Source organism: Trachurus japonicus, chromosome 18 (assembly GCF_045865225.1).
Source record: "Trachurus japonicus isolate A0001 chromosome 18, Traja_1.0".
Taxonomy (NCBI): Eukaryota; Metazoa; Chordata; class Actinopteri; order Carangiformes; family Carangidae; genus Trachurus; species Trachurus japonicus.
In genome coordinates this window covers 28,820,393-28,836,730 of record NC_140924.1, presented here as the reverse complement: position 1 = coordinate 28,836,730, position 16,338 = coordinate 28,820,393, and the positions used below count along the sequence as shown (strand labels likewise).

Sequence of the window (16,338 nt, the reverse complement as noted above, 5' to 3'; positions counted from 1 at the left end):
ACTTTTCTCCGGGTGTTGTCCGGCCTCCCGGCACACACACACACACACACACGCACACACACACACTCGCACTCACGGCTGCTTCCATCTATCCATGCTGTTCACTTCATTGTACTGTGTTCATCAATTAGGCAAGAATTAAGCCGTTTCAGCTCGACTAGAGGTCTTTTCGCACTCCCGAGTGGATTATAAACGGCGACCGGAGGCGCGGAGAAGTTTTGAGTGCGAGGAACCGGGGAGAAACGAAACACAGGTACAGTGTGACTGTTATCTCCACTTCCAACTATTAACGTTACTAATGTAACGCGAGGGTACTAGCCGCAAGCTAACTGGCTAACGTTAGCATCCCAACGACCAACTAGGTTTGACTTCATATTGCACTTTGGAGGGCGGCGGGGGGGCTGTCGCCGGTTTCTTATATTTCACCGGGCAGAAACGACTCTGGTCGTTCAGAGTGTGGCCGTTTGTAGCGAAATGTCCCGCAACGGACCAAACAAGTGGAGTTAAAATATCCCAGAGAGCGAGTTTATACTCCACAGCAGCGGCAGCGGCAGCGGCAGCGGCAGACAGTAGCGTCAGTAGTAGTAACAGCAACGTAAGCGTGGGGAAAACAAAAGGACTTCAAAGTCTGACACACAGCACATAGATATAACTGCTCTGGAAATATGTGATACAATGTATTTAATTACATAGGCTAGTCAGCAAATGTGGCGCGAGTTCATCACTGATTTCTTTTTGTTTGTTTTTGCTTTGAGTCTTTATTTCTTTTTCTTTAAAAAAAATTGTATTTAAAAATTACACAGGGGTGCCTAAAACAGGAGGCCCTATAATAATATATATACCGCGTAGTTATAGTAGTCACATTACACATATCAGATACCTCTGTACTTTTGAGATCCATGAGCAGAGGCTACTATTAGTCACTTTGAGACTTATTGTCAGCCGTGTTTGTCAGTGTGAGTCAAATATGAGGCATCACAGAGAGGACGTGTATCAATCCCCTCTAGAAATGTTTCAAAAAAATTGAATTGAAATGAAAACCATTACTAGTTCATTCATTGTTCTGTTGCGCACTATATTGCAAATCTATATCCGATTTCCAAATATTGAAAGTCAAGTGACCAAAAGTTCTCAGGGCTTCTCATAGGCTACTGATCAGAATGACTGGAAATTCATCACTAAGCACAAGCGGGTGGTTAAGCAACACATATTAGCCTACTACTAATAGACCTCGACTTGCTGAGTAAGCAATTACGTATGTATTTCTGCATTAGCTCATACAACTCGTTAAAGTTGCTAATTGTAGTGGATGTCGAGGCTACCGTCGCAGTGTCCGAGGCTACCACACAGCCCCCAAACTCTCGCTGAAAGTGAACCTGGGCGGGATCACACAGCCTCTCTCTCCTTTGTAGCTCTCTAAGTCCAGCGACTATTTTTTTTTTTCACAAACTATATTTCATCGAGGTAGATGTTGATGGACAGAGATGGGTGTAGGTTTGGGAGATTGTGGTGATCCGGTGAAGTTAGAGGGGACAGCTGTTGTAGTTTTTTTTTTTGAAGGGGGGGGCACTGGGAGCAGCGACAGACAAAGACCCCCAGAGAGCCTCAGACACTTGTATTGTCTACCCGGAGTTTGCTAGATGCGATGTAATCTCTCGGTGTGTGAGGATCTCTCTCTGTCTCCCCCCTCCAGCAGCAGCAGCACGGTCGGTTTATATGAGGGAATCGAGCCGGTTTGTCACAGAGCCGCGTGCGCGCGTGTCCCTGCTGTTGCTTTGTTCTGGCCGCGTTTCAAGTTTCAAGTAAACTGGAGGAGAAGTTGCTGATGTGGTGACGAAAGCAAAGCAAGTGTGTGCGATTGAGAGTCTCTGATCGTAAACGGTGTGTGTGAATGTGTGTGTGTGTCCTGATCATTCACAGATATCGATGCCTTTGTTTGTGGTCAACTGCCGTCTGTAACCGCAGCTTCTCGTGTACGTGGGAGCAGCTTTGATGGGATAACTTTCTACCGTGTGGAGCCGTGTCCTGAGCTGACCGTCTGGTCTTTTGTGCCACTGTGTGGACTCAGTGGGTCTGGGAGATGCAGAGGGAGAGAGGGAGAGGGAGGCAGAGGGGGAGAAAACGAGGCTTGGCCACGTAATGACATAGCTGAGACTGTGGATGACACTTAAAACGAGAAGCCCCTTCACGCAGGAGGGCTCTCATGTAATCCCCGGCGTGTTTTTTTTTTCCACGTTGTTTTTCAGATGCTGCCACTTGTCAGTTGCAGTGTGCAGTTTTTTGTAGATGTGTGTTTGGCAGTGTTAAAGGCTTTTCCCTGGGCATATACTATATACACAGAGGCTTGTGTGTACACACATGATGGGTATGCTAAAGACTGCAGATCAGTTCTGCTATACATATGTGCTGATATTTGAGACTGGAAATGATGCCAGGCTAAGTATAAGGCATCACTTTGACATTTTTATAGTGCCATTGAATATGCATACATGCAATGCAGTTTTCACATACCCAGAAATGACAAAAAGGACAATTTAATTTCACGAAATCAAAACAATCATTTTGATTCTGTCAAATTTAGTCAGATCTGTTATTAAAATACTGAAACTGATAACACAGGAAGGGTTTCTCAGGGATTATTGTCTTATTTATTAATTATTTTTGTGTGTTTGGAAGCCAATCAAATCTAAGTTGGAATCTTCTTTAATTCGATTGTGAAAACATTCACATCGACACATCAGGATAACTTCAATACCAGTGGGAATACAGGATTGTAGATTGGCGCTTCAGTAAATGCAACAGTTCCACTTTAAACACACTTCAGATCAAATTGACCAGGCCAAAAGGGATTATTTTCTTAGATAATTACCGATATTACTTTGTGTGGTCAGAAAAGAGAAGTAGGAAGTTTCCTGTGAGAGGCTAAAATAAAGAAATATTGAACTTTTCTCATTGTATTTTGTGTTGAGCAGATATTCTGAGTTGTATCAGAGGACACACTGTCAGACTGCTGCATCCTCAGTGTCAAAATGATTGCAGGTTATATTCAGTCGATTGATTGGTCAGGTCTGTGCTCCTCTGACAGGACTGTGCTTTTAATTAGTCAGAGAAATGGAGGGAAAAGTTCATCATTTCAGCTCCTGTGATGAACAAACTGAAGCCCGGCCTGTGGACTCTGAGCCGGTTGTACTCTTGAGGTCAGCACTTGGCAGGAGAAGATGAGAACTCAAACTTGAGTTGGAATCCAGAGATTAGTAACAGATGTGTGTCAGCCAACAAACAGACCAGAGGTCAGTCACGTGGTGGCGTCTCCATCGCCGGGACCGTCCCTCTGAACCGCTCCCAGCGCAAAGTCATCTTGATTCGAGAGATGCCAAATTACAAAGGGACGCTGAGAGGCTGTTGAACGATAACGAGGACCGGGGAGAGATAACCGAGTTGCTGAGTGCATGAATGAGTTCTCCTGTGTCCTGTGTGTTCACCAGTGTTTGGAAAAATAAACTCGGCTCAGGGGAAAATAATGGGAATGCTTCCAAGGTAGCAGCATAAGGTGCTGTTGTGTTTTATTAGAGCCAGTGAGGTTTTATGGGGTTTCAAGTGAAAAACACATAACAGGCATCTCAGTGAAACTGAGTTACCTGATAGTTTTATGGGATGTTGAATATTGAACAGTGGTGTAACATATGAAATCCAATATTTAAGGTTTATGTATGTGTTTTTTTAAATTTTTTTCTATTTCCCTTTTTACTTTTTGCAGATATGCCCTCAGTGATGGAGCGCTCGGGGGCCGGGGTCCTGTCCAGGAGCAGAGCCAAGACCGTAACCAACGGCAACAGCCAGCCACACTCTGAGGAGGAGAGCAGCGACGAGGAACATGCTCATGGTACAGACACTTGCAGACATGTGAAACTGAAGTATACTGAGCCGACACGAGTTGAGTCCTCCTGAGTTGAGAACTGATTGAACACGTTGCTACATCACATTAACACTACATTAACACCTGGGCTGGGTGTCTAACGTGGTGTTACATGCATTTCCACTGTACAGATGCATCACAGCAGCTGCTCCGGTTGCATTCGTTGCATCGCTGCAGTGCTCCTCCGGTCCCCGCACGCCCGCTCTCCTCCCTCGTCCCCTCCTCCTCTCCTCCACACTCCTCCATCCTTGTCATCCTCACCCACATACGTCTTTCCTTCCTCCGTTCTCTCCTTCACCCACCGACTCGCCGTTGATCTTTTCATTGTATAACTATAATCTCACCCTGCACGTAGACCTGGGACCCGTCTTTAGATCACAGCAGTGTAACCGCGACAGTTCGGGCCGAGGTTGTTCCAAAGGCACTTCACTACCCAGGTTATTGCCACCACCACAATCATCCCTGCCTCCACCTCCTCCATCCATCTTCAGCCTTCCATTTTGTTTCCTCATCTCCCAGTCTCATTTCTCTCTCCTTTTTTTTTTCTTAGCCAGTGTTTCCCACCCTCTTTACTTGCATTCATTTTTCTTTCATCTTTTCTGCTCCCCTCCCTGCCTCTCCCCATTTCTACCATCTACTCCAGTTTCTACCACCCCCTGCTCCTCCCTTCCTGCCCTCTGTCCCTGTGGAAGCAGTAATCTGTCTCTTCCTCTACTGGTCTGCTTCTCCCTCCTCTTGTAGTCTCTTCTCATCCCTCACTTTCCACCCTCTCTCCATCTCTTGTTTCTTGCTAGCTTCACCACAACACTAATTACACAATGTCTATACAAGCTTCCTGTGTGTGTTTCTTTAATGTGGATGTTATCATTATAAAATTATCACAGGTATTGATACTAATCACAATATTGATTGCTTTCTGTGCAAAGAGAGGTGTTATGTGCTATGATTGAGAACTTCCTGCTGTTGTGGCAGAACCAAAGAGATGGAAAAACTCAATAAATAGAACAATAAATGAAATACAGTAGCAGTTCTTGATCTTGTAAAACCAGCCACTGTAATTCAGATAGTTGATTATAGGAAGTCTCTGTTTGTGAAGGTTTTCCAACCTTGACCTGAAATGTTTGCTGGTTGTTTGTTTCTGAACATGAGGACGTAAGAATTGTTTGCATTGTTAAAAACTAATTACATACCTCAGGGCTTCCTACAGTGTTTTATGTCCAAGTCTGTAGAGAGCTGTCCTTGTCCCATTGTTCATTTTAATAATGAAAATTGTGACAAAGTATTCATTAATGACCTTTTCCATTATAACAAAAAAAGAGGTTATAGCTAAATAAAAGTAAAAATTGAAAATGAAAACTGTGATGAAATAAAACTAAGCAATAATCTGAAATGGAAAAAAGAACATGTTGTGATGCAAACTCATCATCAACCTGTGTGCATCAGTGGGAGCATAATGCTAAACCTCCTGATTAGTCAAACAGTCTCCTCCTCTGTGCTGAAGGTGGTTGAGCTGCTGTTGCACTTTTTATAATAAGAAACTCTTCCTGAGTTATGTGTCTCTCTAACGTTATCTGGTGTCACCAGTTCTTTAAAGAGACAGATTTATGGAGAGATTCTTCCTCAGTCCACTGAGAATTAGACAACAAGAGGCAAAAAACCCATCAGAGACAAACTGCAAAACCAGTCTTCATCCACAGTGCTATCAAGGTAACCTTGATGTTATTTTCAGTCGTCAATCTTCAGTGGTGCTATCACGAGGAGTGAGTAAGTCTTAGGCTTAATGTCAGCGATCCATCAAAATCGTCTTGGAGGTGTTCGCTAAACAAAAATCACAGTATTGACGTTATGCAATGGTTTATCATGTTATCTCAAACTAAACCTAGAGAAGGTGTTGTAGTGAACAGAGGAGGTGCTGCAGCTGCAGGAAGACCACGTTAACCAGAACAGCTGGACTAGATCAGACCAGAGCCAGCAGGTCTGTTCAAACTGACAGAGTTTAGACATGTCAACTGGATCATGACGGGGACACCGTCTGAGACACCTGTTACTATGGTAACTGTATTCAATGATGGCTAAATGAGAACCATAAAAATGGATTGAAAACATTGCAATTAAAAATGAATGATGAAACTAACATGGACACGTCAGTGACTAAAATTAAATAAGAATCAAATGAAAAAAATGTAACTAAAATTCATAAACATTTTCACTCAAGACTCGAGCTAGTTCAGAGCTAACTGCTAAATTTACAGTATTTTGTAACTCCTGTTAGTGTGAAGTCCTCTAACAGACTAAACCTGTCAGTGACCTGTCTTGTAAACCTCTGTCAGTGGTTTATTCTGTTGCTTTCTAGATGCCTCTCCTCCTGTCAGTACATTTATTCATTTTTTTAATGATCCTGTTGATCCAGCTCTGCAACTTGTAGTAAAATTTGGACTTGTTACTTGGAATAGTCCTGTAATATTACTTCCTCATGCTCTCCTCTGTCTTTACCACACGTTATCTCTCTTTGAAATAATGTGAAAACTCGTTTTCGACATCTTGTGTCTCAACAGACAGTATGATCAGAGTGGGAGGAGACTACCAGGCTCAGATCCCCGAGTTCAAACCAGGTAAGCTGGCATGGAGGGAAGAATGGGAGAAAGAGAGATGCCAGAGAGAAATAAAAAGGAGAAGTTGTACAGAGAGAGAGAGAGAGTGAGAGAGGGGGGAGGAAACCAGGGCTGAGAAGGAGACATAGAGGTGAGTAGAGGACGTTGAAATGGAGGTAGGAGGGGAATGCAGATGAAGAGAGAAATGAAGGTCAAATGATCAGTGTTACTGTGGAAATCCAGGAAAAGGGAGAGAGGGGAGGAATAGTAGCCAGAGCTCTAAAAGAATGGATTTCTCTACCTTCAGTTGTAGGGGTTTGTGGAAGTGATAAATTACACAAATACAGTCGTTCATGGCATGGTAGTAATCTTAAAGGGATAGTTCAACATTTTGGCAAATTGGCCTATTGCCATAATCCCTATAGTTTTAGGTTCGTTACCTTTAATTGTCGGTGCAAGATGTTTTTAGTACGGCAGAGTTGTTGGATTGTGTATTTGTTGAGTTTGATGAGGGAAACCAAGAAATTCCATTAGCCTCTGAGCAGCTGAGCAACTGAGCAGCTGAGCAGCTCGTGGTTCTGCTCCGCTGTTCTAAAAATAGCTTGCACCGACAATTAAAGGTAACAAACTCCTAAAACTATAGGGATTATGGCAACGGGCCAATTTGCCAAGATGTTGAACTATCCCTTTAACAAGATAAGCAGGCAGCAAAGAATCAGGTGGACAAATACAGGGTAGCAATTACTGACTTCAACATTTCTGACTAATGAGAACTGTAAAAAAGGTGACATTTAACACAAGAAGGTGCTTCCTTCACACTTGGACTCACAGATTTACACAAATGCTCAAACTATCTGAGGGTTAAAGGCCTCAGATTAATCCAATAAAGATAAAATACAAGTCTAATAAGATAGAAAATGGGTCAAATAATTGGCATTTGTTGCAACATAACAAAGTCATGGTCTCTTTGATGTGGGTGTCAAGTCTTTGTTTAATAAGTTAAAGGGACAACGAGGAGTTTCTATTTGGTTATAAAAAAGTCTCACGTTAATGTGGATGAATCTCCGCTACCCACACTTGTTAATGGGCCCATTTTCGTTAAATATATCGTTTTGTCTCTGTTATTTTGTTATTTTAATTAATGGTGGAAATGCTGGTCGAGCCGACCAGCGTTTCCTTACTTTCGGTTTCGCGGACGCTCATGAGAATAACGCTGCCGTATTGCCGTTTATGGCCAGGACTACGACGGTTTCTGAACCTCTTTGAACTTCTGACTTTAATTCTTGATGAATGAAAACATGAGTCTGTCTTGCGCCGGTCGAAGAATTCTACGGTGCGCGCAGAGGCTAATAAATGTAGTGTGAAAACGCTTCGCTTTTCCAAAACTCCTCGTTGTCCCTTTAAAGGGTTAGTTCTGCAATATTTAAGCCCCTTCTTTTATTTATCATACCTGCTTCAGTAAACACAAGTGGACGTCAACATTATTTCTGACATTTCAGAATAGCCTGTAGCCATGTTGGATCAGAGTTAATTTTTTATTTAGTTTAAATAGCCCTTCACAAGGAATGAAAACCTTTGCTGAAAATGTGCTTAGTGAGACACTGTAATGCTTTAAATTAGTGTTAGATGTAAAGTGGATGAACTCTGGTAAAACAACCACTATAATATCCAGACAGGAAGAAGAAGTTACCTCACAACAACAGCATTGCATCAGAGGAATACAGGAGCAGTTAGACCTGCCTCTGTCTCAACGTCTTTTGGCACGTCTCTGTCTCCTCTAGACAGAATACAACATGTGAGGAAGAAGGAAGGAAGGAAGATGATAGAAGGTCTGATGAGTGGACAACCAGGGAGAGGGAGCGGTAGATGAGGGAGGAGAGGAGTGTAACCTGCATGTGTGGACCTCGTGTCTGAACCCGTCTCCTCCTGTTTCATTCCAGACAGTCCAACCCGCTACAATGAGAAGGACCAGAGGAGCATGTTGGTGTGGTGTCCCAACAGCCAGCTGTCTGACGCAATGTGTAAGCCACACACACACCAACAGACCTGACTTTACATTCACTGGTACAAGCTGAACTACTTGACCTTCAGTGTAGAGACTACTACTGACAGGAGTGCTGTTATAAAACTCTTTCTGTGTATCTGTACTTTTTTGGTCTCCTCATCTCCATCTTTCTTCTCCTTCCTTTTTCTGTACATCCTTTTCCTTGAATCATTCCCATTCAACTCTCATATTCTACCCCGACTTTGTCTTTCTTATCTTTTTCTTGCTTTCTATCTCTTCATTTCTCCTTCTCTGACTGATATTTATGTTTACATTCTATTTAATAAATTTCTCTTCTTCTAGTGGACGAGTACATCCTGATGGCTAAAGAGAAACATGGATACAACATGGAGCAGGTTTGTTTCATTTTTCCATATATTTTTTTAACCTCAATTAAACGACATAGGCAGATTTATATTTATAAGGCCAAGTAACAGCTACATTTACACCAGCTTAACTTTTTTTTACACTCCTATTATATTTGTGCTTTTTTTTTGTTACCTCCAATCACATGCTTTAATTTCCCGGCCCTCCCTCTCTGTTCGATCAGGCCCTGGGCATGTTGTTGTGGCACAAACATGATGTGGAGCGCTCTCTGGCTGACCTCGCCAACTTCACCCCCTTCCCAGACGAGTGGACGGTGGAGGACAAAGTGCTGTTCGAACAGGCCTTCAGCTTCCACGGCAAGAGCTTCCACCGCATCCAGCAGATGGTGAGAGACTGGGAAGAAGACACACACACACAGTACACTTACTGCAGGAAGTACATTTTTGATAGTTAGCACTCAACTCATTGATTATCTGTGTTTGTGTGCAGCTTCCAGACAAGCTGATCTCCAGTTTGGTAAAGTACTACTACAGCTGGAAGAAGACCAGGACCAGGACCTCAGTCATGGACCGACAGGCCAGGAGGCTGGTCAGCAAGAGGGAGAAGGATGACAGGCATGAGTAATTTGATTTTAATTTCTAACTTTTATTACACACACAATTATTATAACCCCAGGGAAAACAGAGAGTGATGGGAGAGAAGGGCTGGGCTGAATGGAGGGATGGACTAAAATCTGAATATTAGAGGCAGGACTGAGCAGAAAAGAAACACAAAGTTCTTTCAGAAACCACTCAGCTGAGATGTGACATTTATAAAACTCTTTTGTTAAATGACACCTGATAAGCATGTCGTCCTGGAGAAACAAGAGCCTCATGAATATAAATGAGATCCTTTTGATATTGTTTCTTGTCATTTTTCACTGACATTTTTGAGCATTTCATTTAATTTTGGATTCCATCAAATACAGTTTTAATTTAGGTGGCCGAATACAGACAAAAGCTGAAGCATGGGAGTGTTTTAGTTTTAATTTCTTTCCCTTTTCTTTGCAGTAATGATGAGGTGGAGGAAGGAGACCCAGGCAGTGACAGCGACTTTGAGATTGACAACAAGAAAGAGGTGAGCGATGGAAAACTCAGTCGGGGTTGTTTGACTGACCGAGAGTGTGTTTGCTTATATAAATACATTTAACTTTTCTATTAGTCATGACTTGCCTGAGGAAATCACCCCATCCCAAGCCAATGCTTCCTATATCCTTCAATTTCAGCTTCATTTATTATGCATCAGTGTGACGCTGCCTTCTTGTTGCCGTTGTAAAAAACCTATCAATCTACCCCCGAAGCCCATCTCTAATATTTGTGATTCCCTCGTCCGTGAAGGCGGTGAAGCAGAACCCCAGCAGCACCACCTCCGACAAGGCCACCCCCAGCCGCTCGGGGCCCATCAAGAAGGAGAACATCGGGGCTCAGTACCGCCACCACCCGCTCAGAGCCCGACGCCGGCCCCCCAAAGGCATGCACCTGGAGCAGGGAGACATCATGTCCCTGTCAACCTCTCAGGATGCCGGCTCGCTGACTATACGACAGCTGGACACGCAACTGGTGTCACTCAAGAGACAAGTATGATCACACATTTCACCATCTGACCATAACTATAACGTAAATACAGCAAGGGGCTGATTCACCAAGTGACCTTGTTAAAATATCTACAGTTACTGTTGCTGCTACCTGCTTAGATTTTTTTTTAAGCACTTTATTCATAGCTTTTCTTCAGGTTACAGAACACTCAACAACAAATCAACCCCGCCCACCCCCCCACCCCCCCACCCCCCTCACAAGACCAAAGAGAAAAAACTAAAACCAAAAAAGTTAAAAATAAATAAATAAATAATTAAATGAATGCTACCTGCTTTGTTAGAGTGGAACTTGTAACTAACTGGATGTACCTAGCAACCAATCTGTGCTTGAACAAAAAATAAACAAATAAAAGAACTAACACACTGTCCTCTCTCTCTCCCTCAGGTCCAGTCTATTAAACAGAACAACAGTAGTTTGAAACAGAGTGTAAATGAAGGTGTGAACACCTTCAGACCTGCTGAGGTAAGTCTTTCTACATGTTCCTCCCTTTACATCCTTCATCTCTTCCTGCTCTTTGTTTCCTTCCTCTATTCACTTTTCATTGCCTCTTAGTCTGATCTCTCTTCAGTTTGTCCCTCTCCTCTTTCATACATTCACTCTGCCCTTCCCCAACTCCCTCCAGATATTATTTCACCCCTAGTGGGACCCAGATTAGTCTTAATCTGCTCTCTGCTCTTTTACTGTCATTTTCACCTCTCTCCTCTTCTTTCTTACCACCCACTTTACCACACACACACACACACACACACACTCACACACACTAATCTCTGGCCGACTCTCTCCCAGCCTGCCCCTAAGATGAACTCTCGCTGGACCACAGAGGAGCAGCTCCTGGCTGTGCAGGGTGAGTGAAGGTTGCAGCATCATCTCCCGTCCTCTCTGCAGCTCTCCTCCTCCTCCCTCACATTCACAGGCACAGACATTGATCCGCATATTGTCCACACAAAGGAACTGCCTGTTCTGCATGTTATATATTATCGTATAATATTATACAAGCCTCCAGTATATCCTCAATAGTATAATAGTCGTTTTTGGGAGGGAGATGGTATAAAAAGACCCTGCTTCCACCACAGAAGGCAGTGAGTACCAGTCGTATTGATATTAGGACTAAAGGGGGCAATTCTTCAAATGTTAATTCAGATTAAAAACAAAACTATTGCTTTTGTATGAAATTCTTGCCTGGTAAGGATAGAATAGTGTACAAGGGTCAGGGTAGGGCTGGGTATTGCTACAGATTAACTGAATCGATTCAACTCTGATTCAAGACGTCCTGATTTGATTTGATTTATGATTTAATTCAATATTGATTCATTAAGTGATATTTCAGTTCTAATACCAACTTTGCTTGGTTATCAAACAGATTTCCACAGAACTGTACAAAGATGGAACTCTTTAACCTGATGCATTATGAAAAAAATTAATGTTGGACCCAAAAGTGGTTACATTAATACACATATCTAACATGACCCACTGATTCAAGTACTACAAACACTGCTGTGTTCATGGACACAACAAAATGTAAACAGCAGCGTGATCACTGATCTGGATCTCGTGGCTCTGTGAGCTCGTCCGTCTCAGGAAGCTCGATACATCAAAAGATCAGTCTAAGGGTTTTAGGAATCGATATTGGATATTTCAAATGAAGATCGATATGAATCGGGAACATTTTTCTTTTGAAACCCAGCCCTAGTGTACAAACCCGTGTGAGACTGAGGTCAGCATTTAAGGAAACAAGGGAGTGAACTGTGGAGAACAAAATTTGATTTGCTACTTCATTCAATGCAGTTATGTTCTAAAGCAGAAATCAATAAGAAAGACACTCAGCAGAGCAGATGAACTTTGGAGACAGTCCGTCTCCTTTGCATTCCTTCAAACATCTGCTGAAACATCAGAGATGTAACAACGTGTTTTTAACTATAATTTAGTTTGTAACTCAGTTATCTGACCAGTCTTCCTCATGGTCATGAGATGAGATGGTCAGAGGTGTCTGCTGGTTTAGTGGCTGATCGGGTTCTGTGGTTTGTCAGAACCAGAGCCGTTGTGTCTTAGGTCTTAGTGCTTCGCTCGTGATAATCTGACGCAGCTGGAAACACAGGACTCACATTCCATCTGTAACCGAGTGAATTAAAGCTGTGGGAGGTGTTAAGCTGCTTCTGTTCCAGCACGTCGACAATTAAACACACACAGTCGACTTACACAGAGGCATTTAGAGGAGGATTCATGGCTGATGAGGGCTGGGTACCACTCGTTGCTATGGACACACAGTCACATGCCGTGACTCCCAGCAGCATGAATGAATCGAGTTCTGAATGACTGATTTCATAATTGCTTGCTACGTGCAATTATTCCCAGATGTTCTGGTTGTAAAACAGCAAACACATTTAACCAGATTATTCTGGTCCTTCCTGGTCCCTTCAGACATCATGCTGCCACTTACATGAACACACAGTTGATCAGTCACATGATTCTGGTGTGTGTGGGACACAAAGGTGTCAATCAAATGTAAAATATGATATAGTCTGTTTCCCTCTTCAGCAGGTAGCATGAGAGTGTTTGGCAGTTTGGCAAGTTTTAATAATTAAAAGCAAACAAGCTCATTTATGAAACATGCTGGTCAATAGCTCCAATAGATGCCAATTAATAATTTAAAATGAGATCAATTTGAGATCCACTGAGTTACGGTGGTGGAGTTAGAGCAGCAGAGATTTAAACTCTTCATGTTCATCCAGGAGACGGTGAAATTTCAGATTAGATAAGAAGGTGCTGCTTGTTCTCCTCCCTGGGCAGCTGCAGGCCGTGTGCCATCCACACCAACTGCAGCTGTGCAGCACACACACACACACACACACACACACACACACACACACACACACACACACACACACACACAGCAGAGCCTGAACGATACCAATGTGCGTAATGATGTGAGTGTGAAGCAGGTCAGGCCTATAAAACTGTAAAAGAGCAGGTGCACTCAAGAGGACGACCTCAGGAAGGTTAACAGAACACACATCAACACGGCAGCTCGCTCTACACCCCCATACCCCCCCTCCCCGGTAGACCCTGCACCATTTAGAGCAGCTGTTCGTGCAGCTTTTTAAGGTGCAGACGCAGCATTAACCTGATGTTCTCCCTCCGTCTCCTCTCCAGCAATCCGTCGCTACGGTAAAGACTTCTCAGCCATCGCAGAGGTGATCGGGACGAAGACGCCGGCTCAGGTGAGCATCATCTTCCTCAGGTTAAAGTGGGAGAAAGAGTCTCAAAGATCTCTCCTCCTCCTTATTCTGACCTGGGTCTAACCCTCTGTCCTGCAGTTTACTCTGAGTGAGCTGCCTGTCAACGTCTCCCCCATCCCTTCATCTACAGGAGCATTTTTCTTTCCAGGACAGCTCTCATCTCCATTATCTCCTCCTCTCATTTGTCTTCTGGCCTCCATCTCAGCCCTCGTGTCCTTGAACGCAGCACAACTTTCTGTCCTCCGTCATCTCTTCTCTCAACTCCCCATCTTTCTCTTTTTCCTCCTCAGGTGAGCTCGTTCTTCGTGAGCTACCGGCGCCGGTTCAACCTGGACGAGGTGCTGAGGGAGTGGGCGGCCGAGCAGGTGGCCACCAGCCGTGACCAGAGAGACCCCAGGAGGAGCAGCGAGGACATCTCTGCAGCTCCAGACGGAGGCCCGGAGGAGGACGAGGTGAGACAGCAACACAAACAGCCTGCGCTGGGGCTGGGGGACTATTTTCAGCTGCGGATTAATTCACACTTGGTGAACTAGAGGGTATTTGGCACAGCAGTAAGGTCTATGTGGGACTGACTGAAAATAACCTGCACTGTGTGTGTGTTGGTGATTGCCTTTACATTTTGAGCAGTTTATAGATTTTTTTATTTTCATCTTTCACATTTTCAAAATGACAGAAAAGGGTCTGCAGTAAAGGTTTGGAAACTATCACAGCGTGTAAATAGTAAATATCTTGTCTGATTCCTTGGTCAAAGTTATCTGAGAGTTCCAGTCTCCTGGGTTTCTCATTCTTTTGCAGGCTGCTGCTTTATTTCCTCTTTTCACTCTAAAATTGTTGAAAACAAAAATAATACACTGATATTGCTTAAAATATTACAAAACAGTGTTTCATGTTTAACTGTATGCCTGTTGGTGGTCATTTCATCTTCCACTTGCTTCACTGTTCACTGTGACAGTGTATTTTATTGTGGAGCTGTGCAGCACAGAGGATCAGATCAGATGCCTCAGGCCAAACTGACTGAGGATCAGTTTGGTAGTTTGACCTTTTAATGGAGTTTGTCGACAAGAGAAATATTGATTATCAGCAGCTTATCTTTCATTAATTGATTTTACAGTTTGTAAACTATAAGGTTGTGAAGCATGAGTTATGAGTTGTTTAACTGTGGAGACCAGTTCTTAAAGGGATAGTTCAACATTTTGGCAATTTGGCCCATTGCCATAATCCCAATAGTCTTAGCAGTAGATTCGTTACCTTTAATTGTCGGTGCAAGTTATTTTTTAGAACGGCGGAGCAGAGCCGCGAGCTGCTCAGAGCTACGCTACGGAGGCTAATGGGATTTGATGAGGGGTTTCCCTCATCAAATACACAATCCAACAACAATCCAACTTGCACGGAACAGAATGTTACCAGACAGAGTTGTTTTCGAGGCAAATGCAGAGACTGCTTGCTGAAAAACTGCCCCTGACAGGAATGCACCTCAGCTGTTTTGCATGAATTTACCTCTAAAACAACTCTGTCTGGTAACGTTGTGTTATTATCTCATAGCGTGGTGAATGTGCAGGTCACAACTTGTCCACCAGAGTGTTTTGGAGTTGTTGGATTGTGTATTTGATGAGTTTGATGAGGAAAACCAAGACATCCCATTAGCCTCCGTAGCGTAGCTTTGAGCAGCTCGCGGCTCTGCTCCACCGTTCTAAAAATAGCTTGCACCGACAATTAAACCTACTGCTATGACTATAAGAATTATGGCAATAGGCCAATTTGCCAAAATGTTGAACTATCCCTTTAAATGAACAGCAGACAGACAACTCTGAAGATCAGACATGATGAAGTCCACATCACTGTCCTCTTTGTCTCCTCTGGTTGTTGTCTCTGGGTGTCCTCCCTCTCTCACCCTCTGCTCCACCTCTCCCTCTCTCCCCCCCCCAGGTTAAAATGGAGGACTCTCCCCCGGACGCCGCCGGCGGCTCCTCTCCCCCGTCCTCCACCCAGACCCCGTCTTCTCTGTCCCAGCCTCCCCCGCTGCTGCGCCCGGCGCCTCCGTCGGCCCCCCCCAGCCTCCTCCGCCAGCCGCCGCCCCTCCAGACGCGCCCCCTCCAGAACCGCACGCCGCACAACCACCCCCCACCTCCGCTCATCCGGCCCGCCGTCTCCTCCTCTTCCTCCTCCTCCTCCTCCTCCTCCAGCACCGGGGGCTCCGGCCTCAGGGCCTCTCCTCCCTCCTCCTCCTCCTCTTCCTCCTCCTCCTCCTCAGCCAGCCAGATGCCTCCATCGCTGGTGGGGCTCAAAGTGGAGCAGACCAATTCGCACTGATGACACACACACACAAAAATCTGGGTAGTAACGCACACAAACACACACACACAAGCCTGTAGACATACACACTGCTTTCTCTTTTCTCAGAGAACATCTCCATCACACATCACACGCCACCTTCCATCCAACACACTCTGAAGCCCCTTTACTGTACTGACACACACCTACCTCCAGACCATAGCGCTCTCATGTAACACACACAACACACACACTGCGAACAAGCTGGGGACTCGTAATGAATACTACACACACACACTTCCTGAACACAACAAAGAGA

At 44.1% G+C, this 16,338-nt stretch overlaps 1 protein-coding gene across 3 annotated transcripts; it reads left to right on the top strand.

The window, feature by feature from the left end:
• On the top strand, positions 1-16,293 carry rcor2 (REST corepressor 2). Of its 3 annotated transcripts, none has more exons than XM_085759417.1 (14): positions 1-253; positions 3,758-3,883; positions 6,472-6,528; positions 8,448-8,528; positions 8,855-8,907; positions 9,102-9,263; positions 9,368-9,492; positions 9,928-9,994; positions 10,255-10,494; positions 10,897-10,974; positions 11,299-11,356; positions 13,663-13,730; positions 14,039-14,200; positions 15,675-16,293. In XM_085759417.1, the coding sequence occupies exons 2-14, from the start codon at positions 3,760-3,762 to the stop codon at positions 16,056-16,058; spliced, it is 1,659 nt and encodes a 552-aa protein (XP_085615543.1). In that variant the 5' UTR covers positions 1-253; positions 3,758-3,759; the 3' UTR covers positions 16,059-16,293. The 3 variants fall into 3 exon arrangements, with proteins under 3 accessions (XP_085615543.1, XP_085615541.1, XP_085615542.1); XM_085759415.1 differs by having other exon boundaries at positions 9,368-9,498; XM_085759416.1 differs by lacking the exon at positions 1-253 and adding an exon at positions 2,044-2,067 and having other exon boundaries at positions 9,368-9,498.
• The last annotated feature ends 45 nt before the right edge of the window (positions 16,294-16,338 follow it).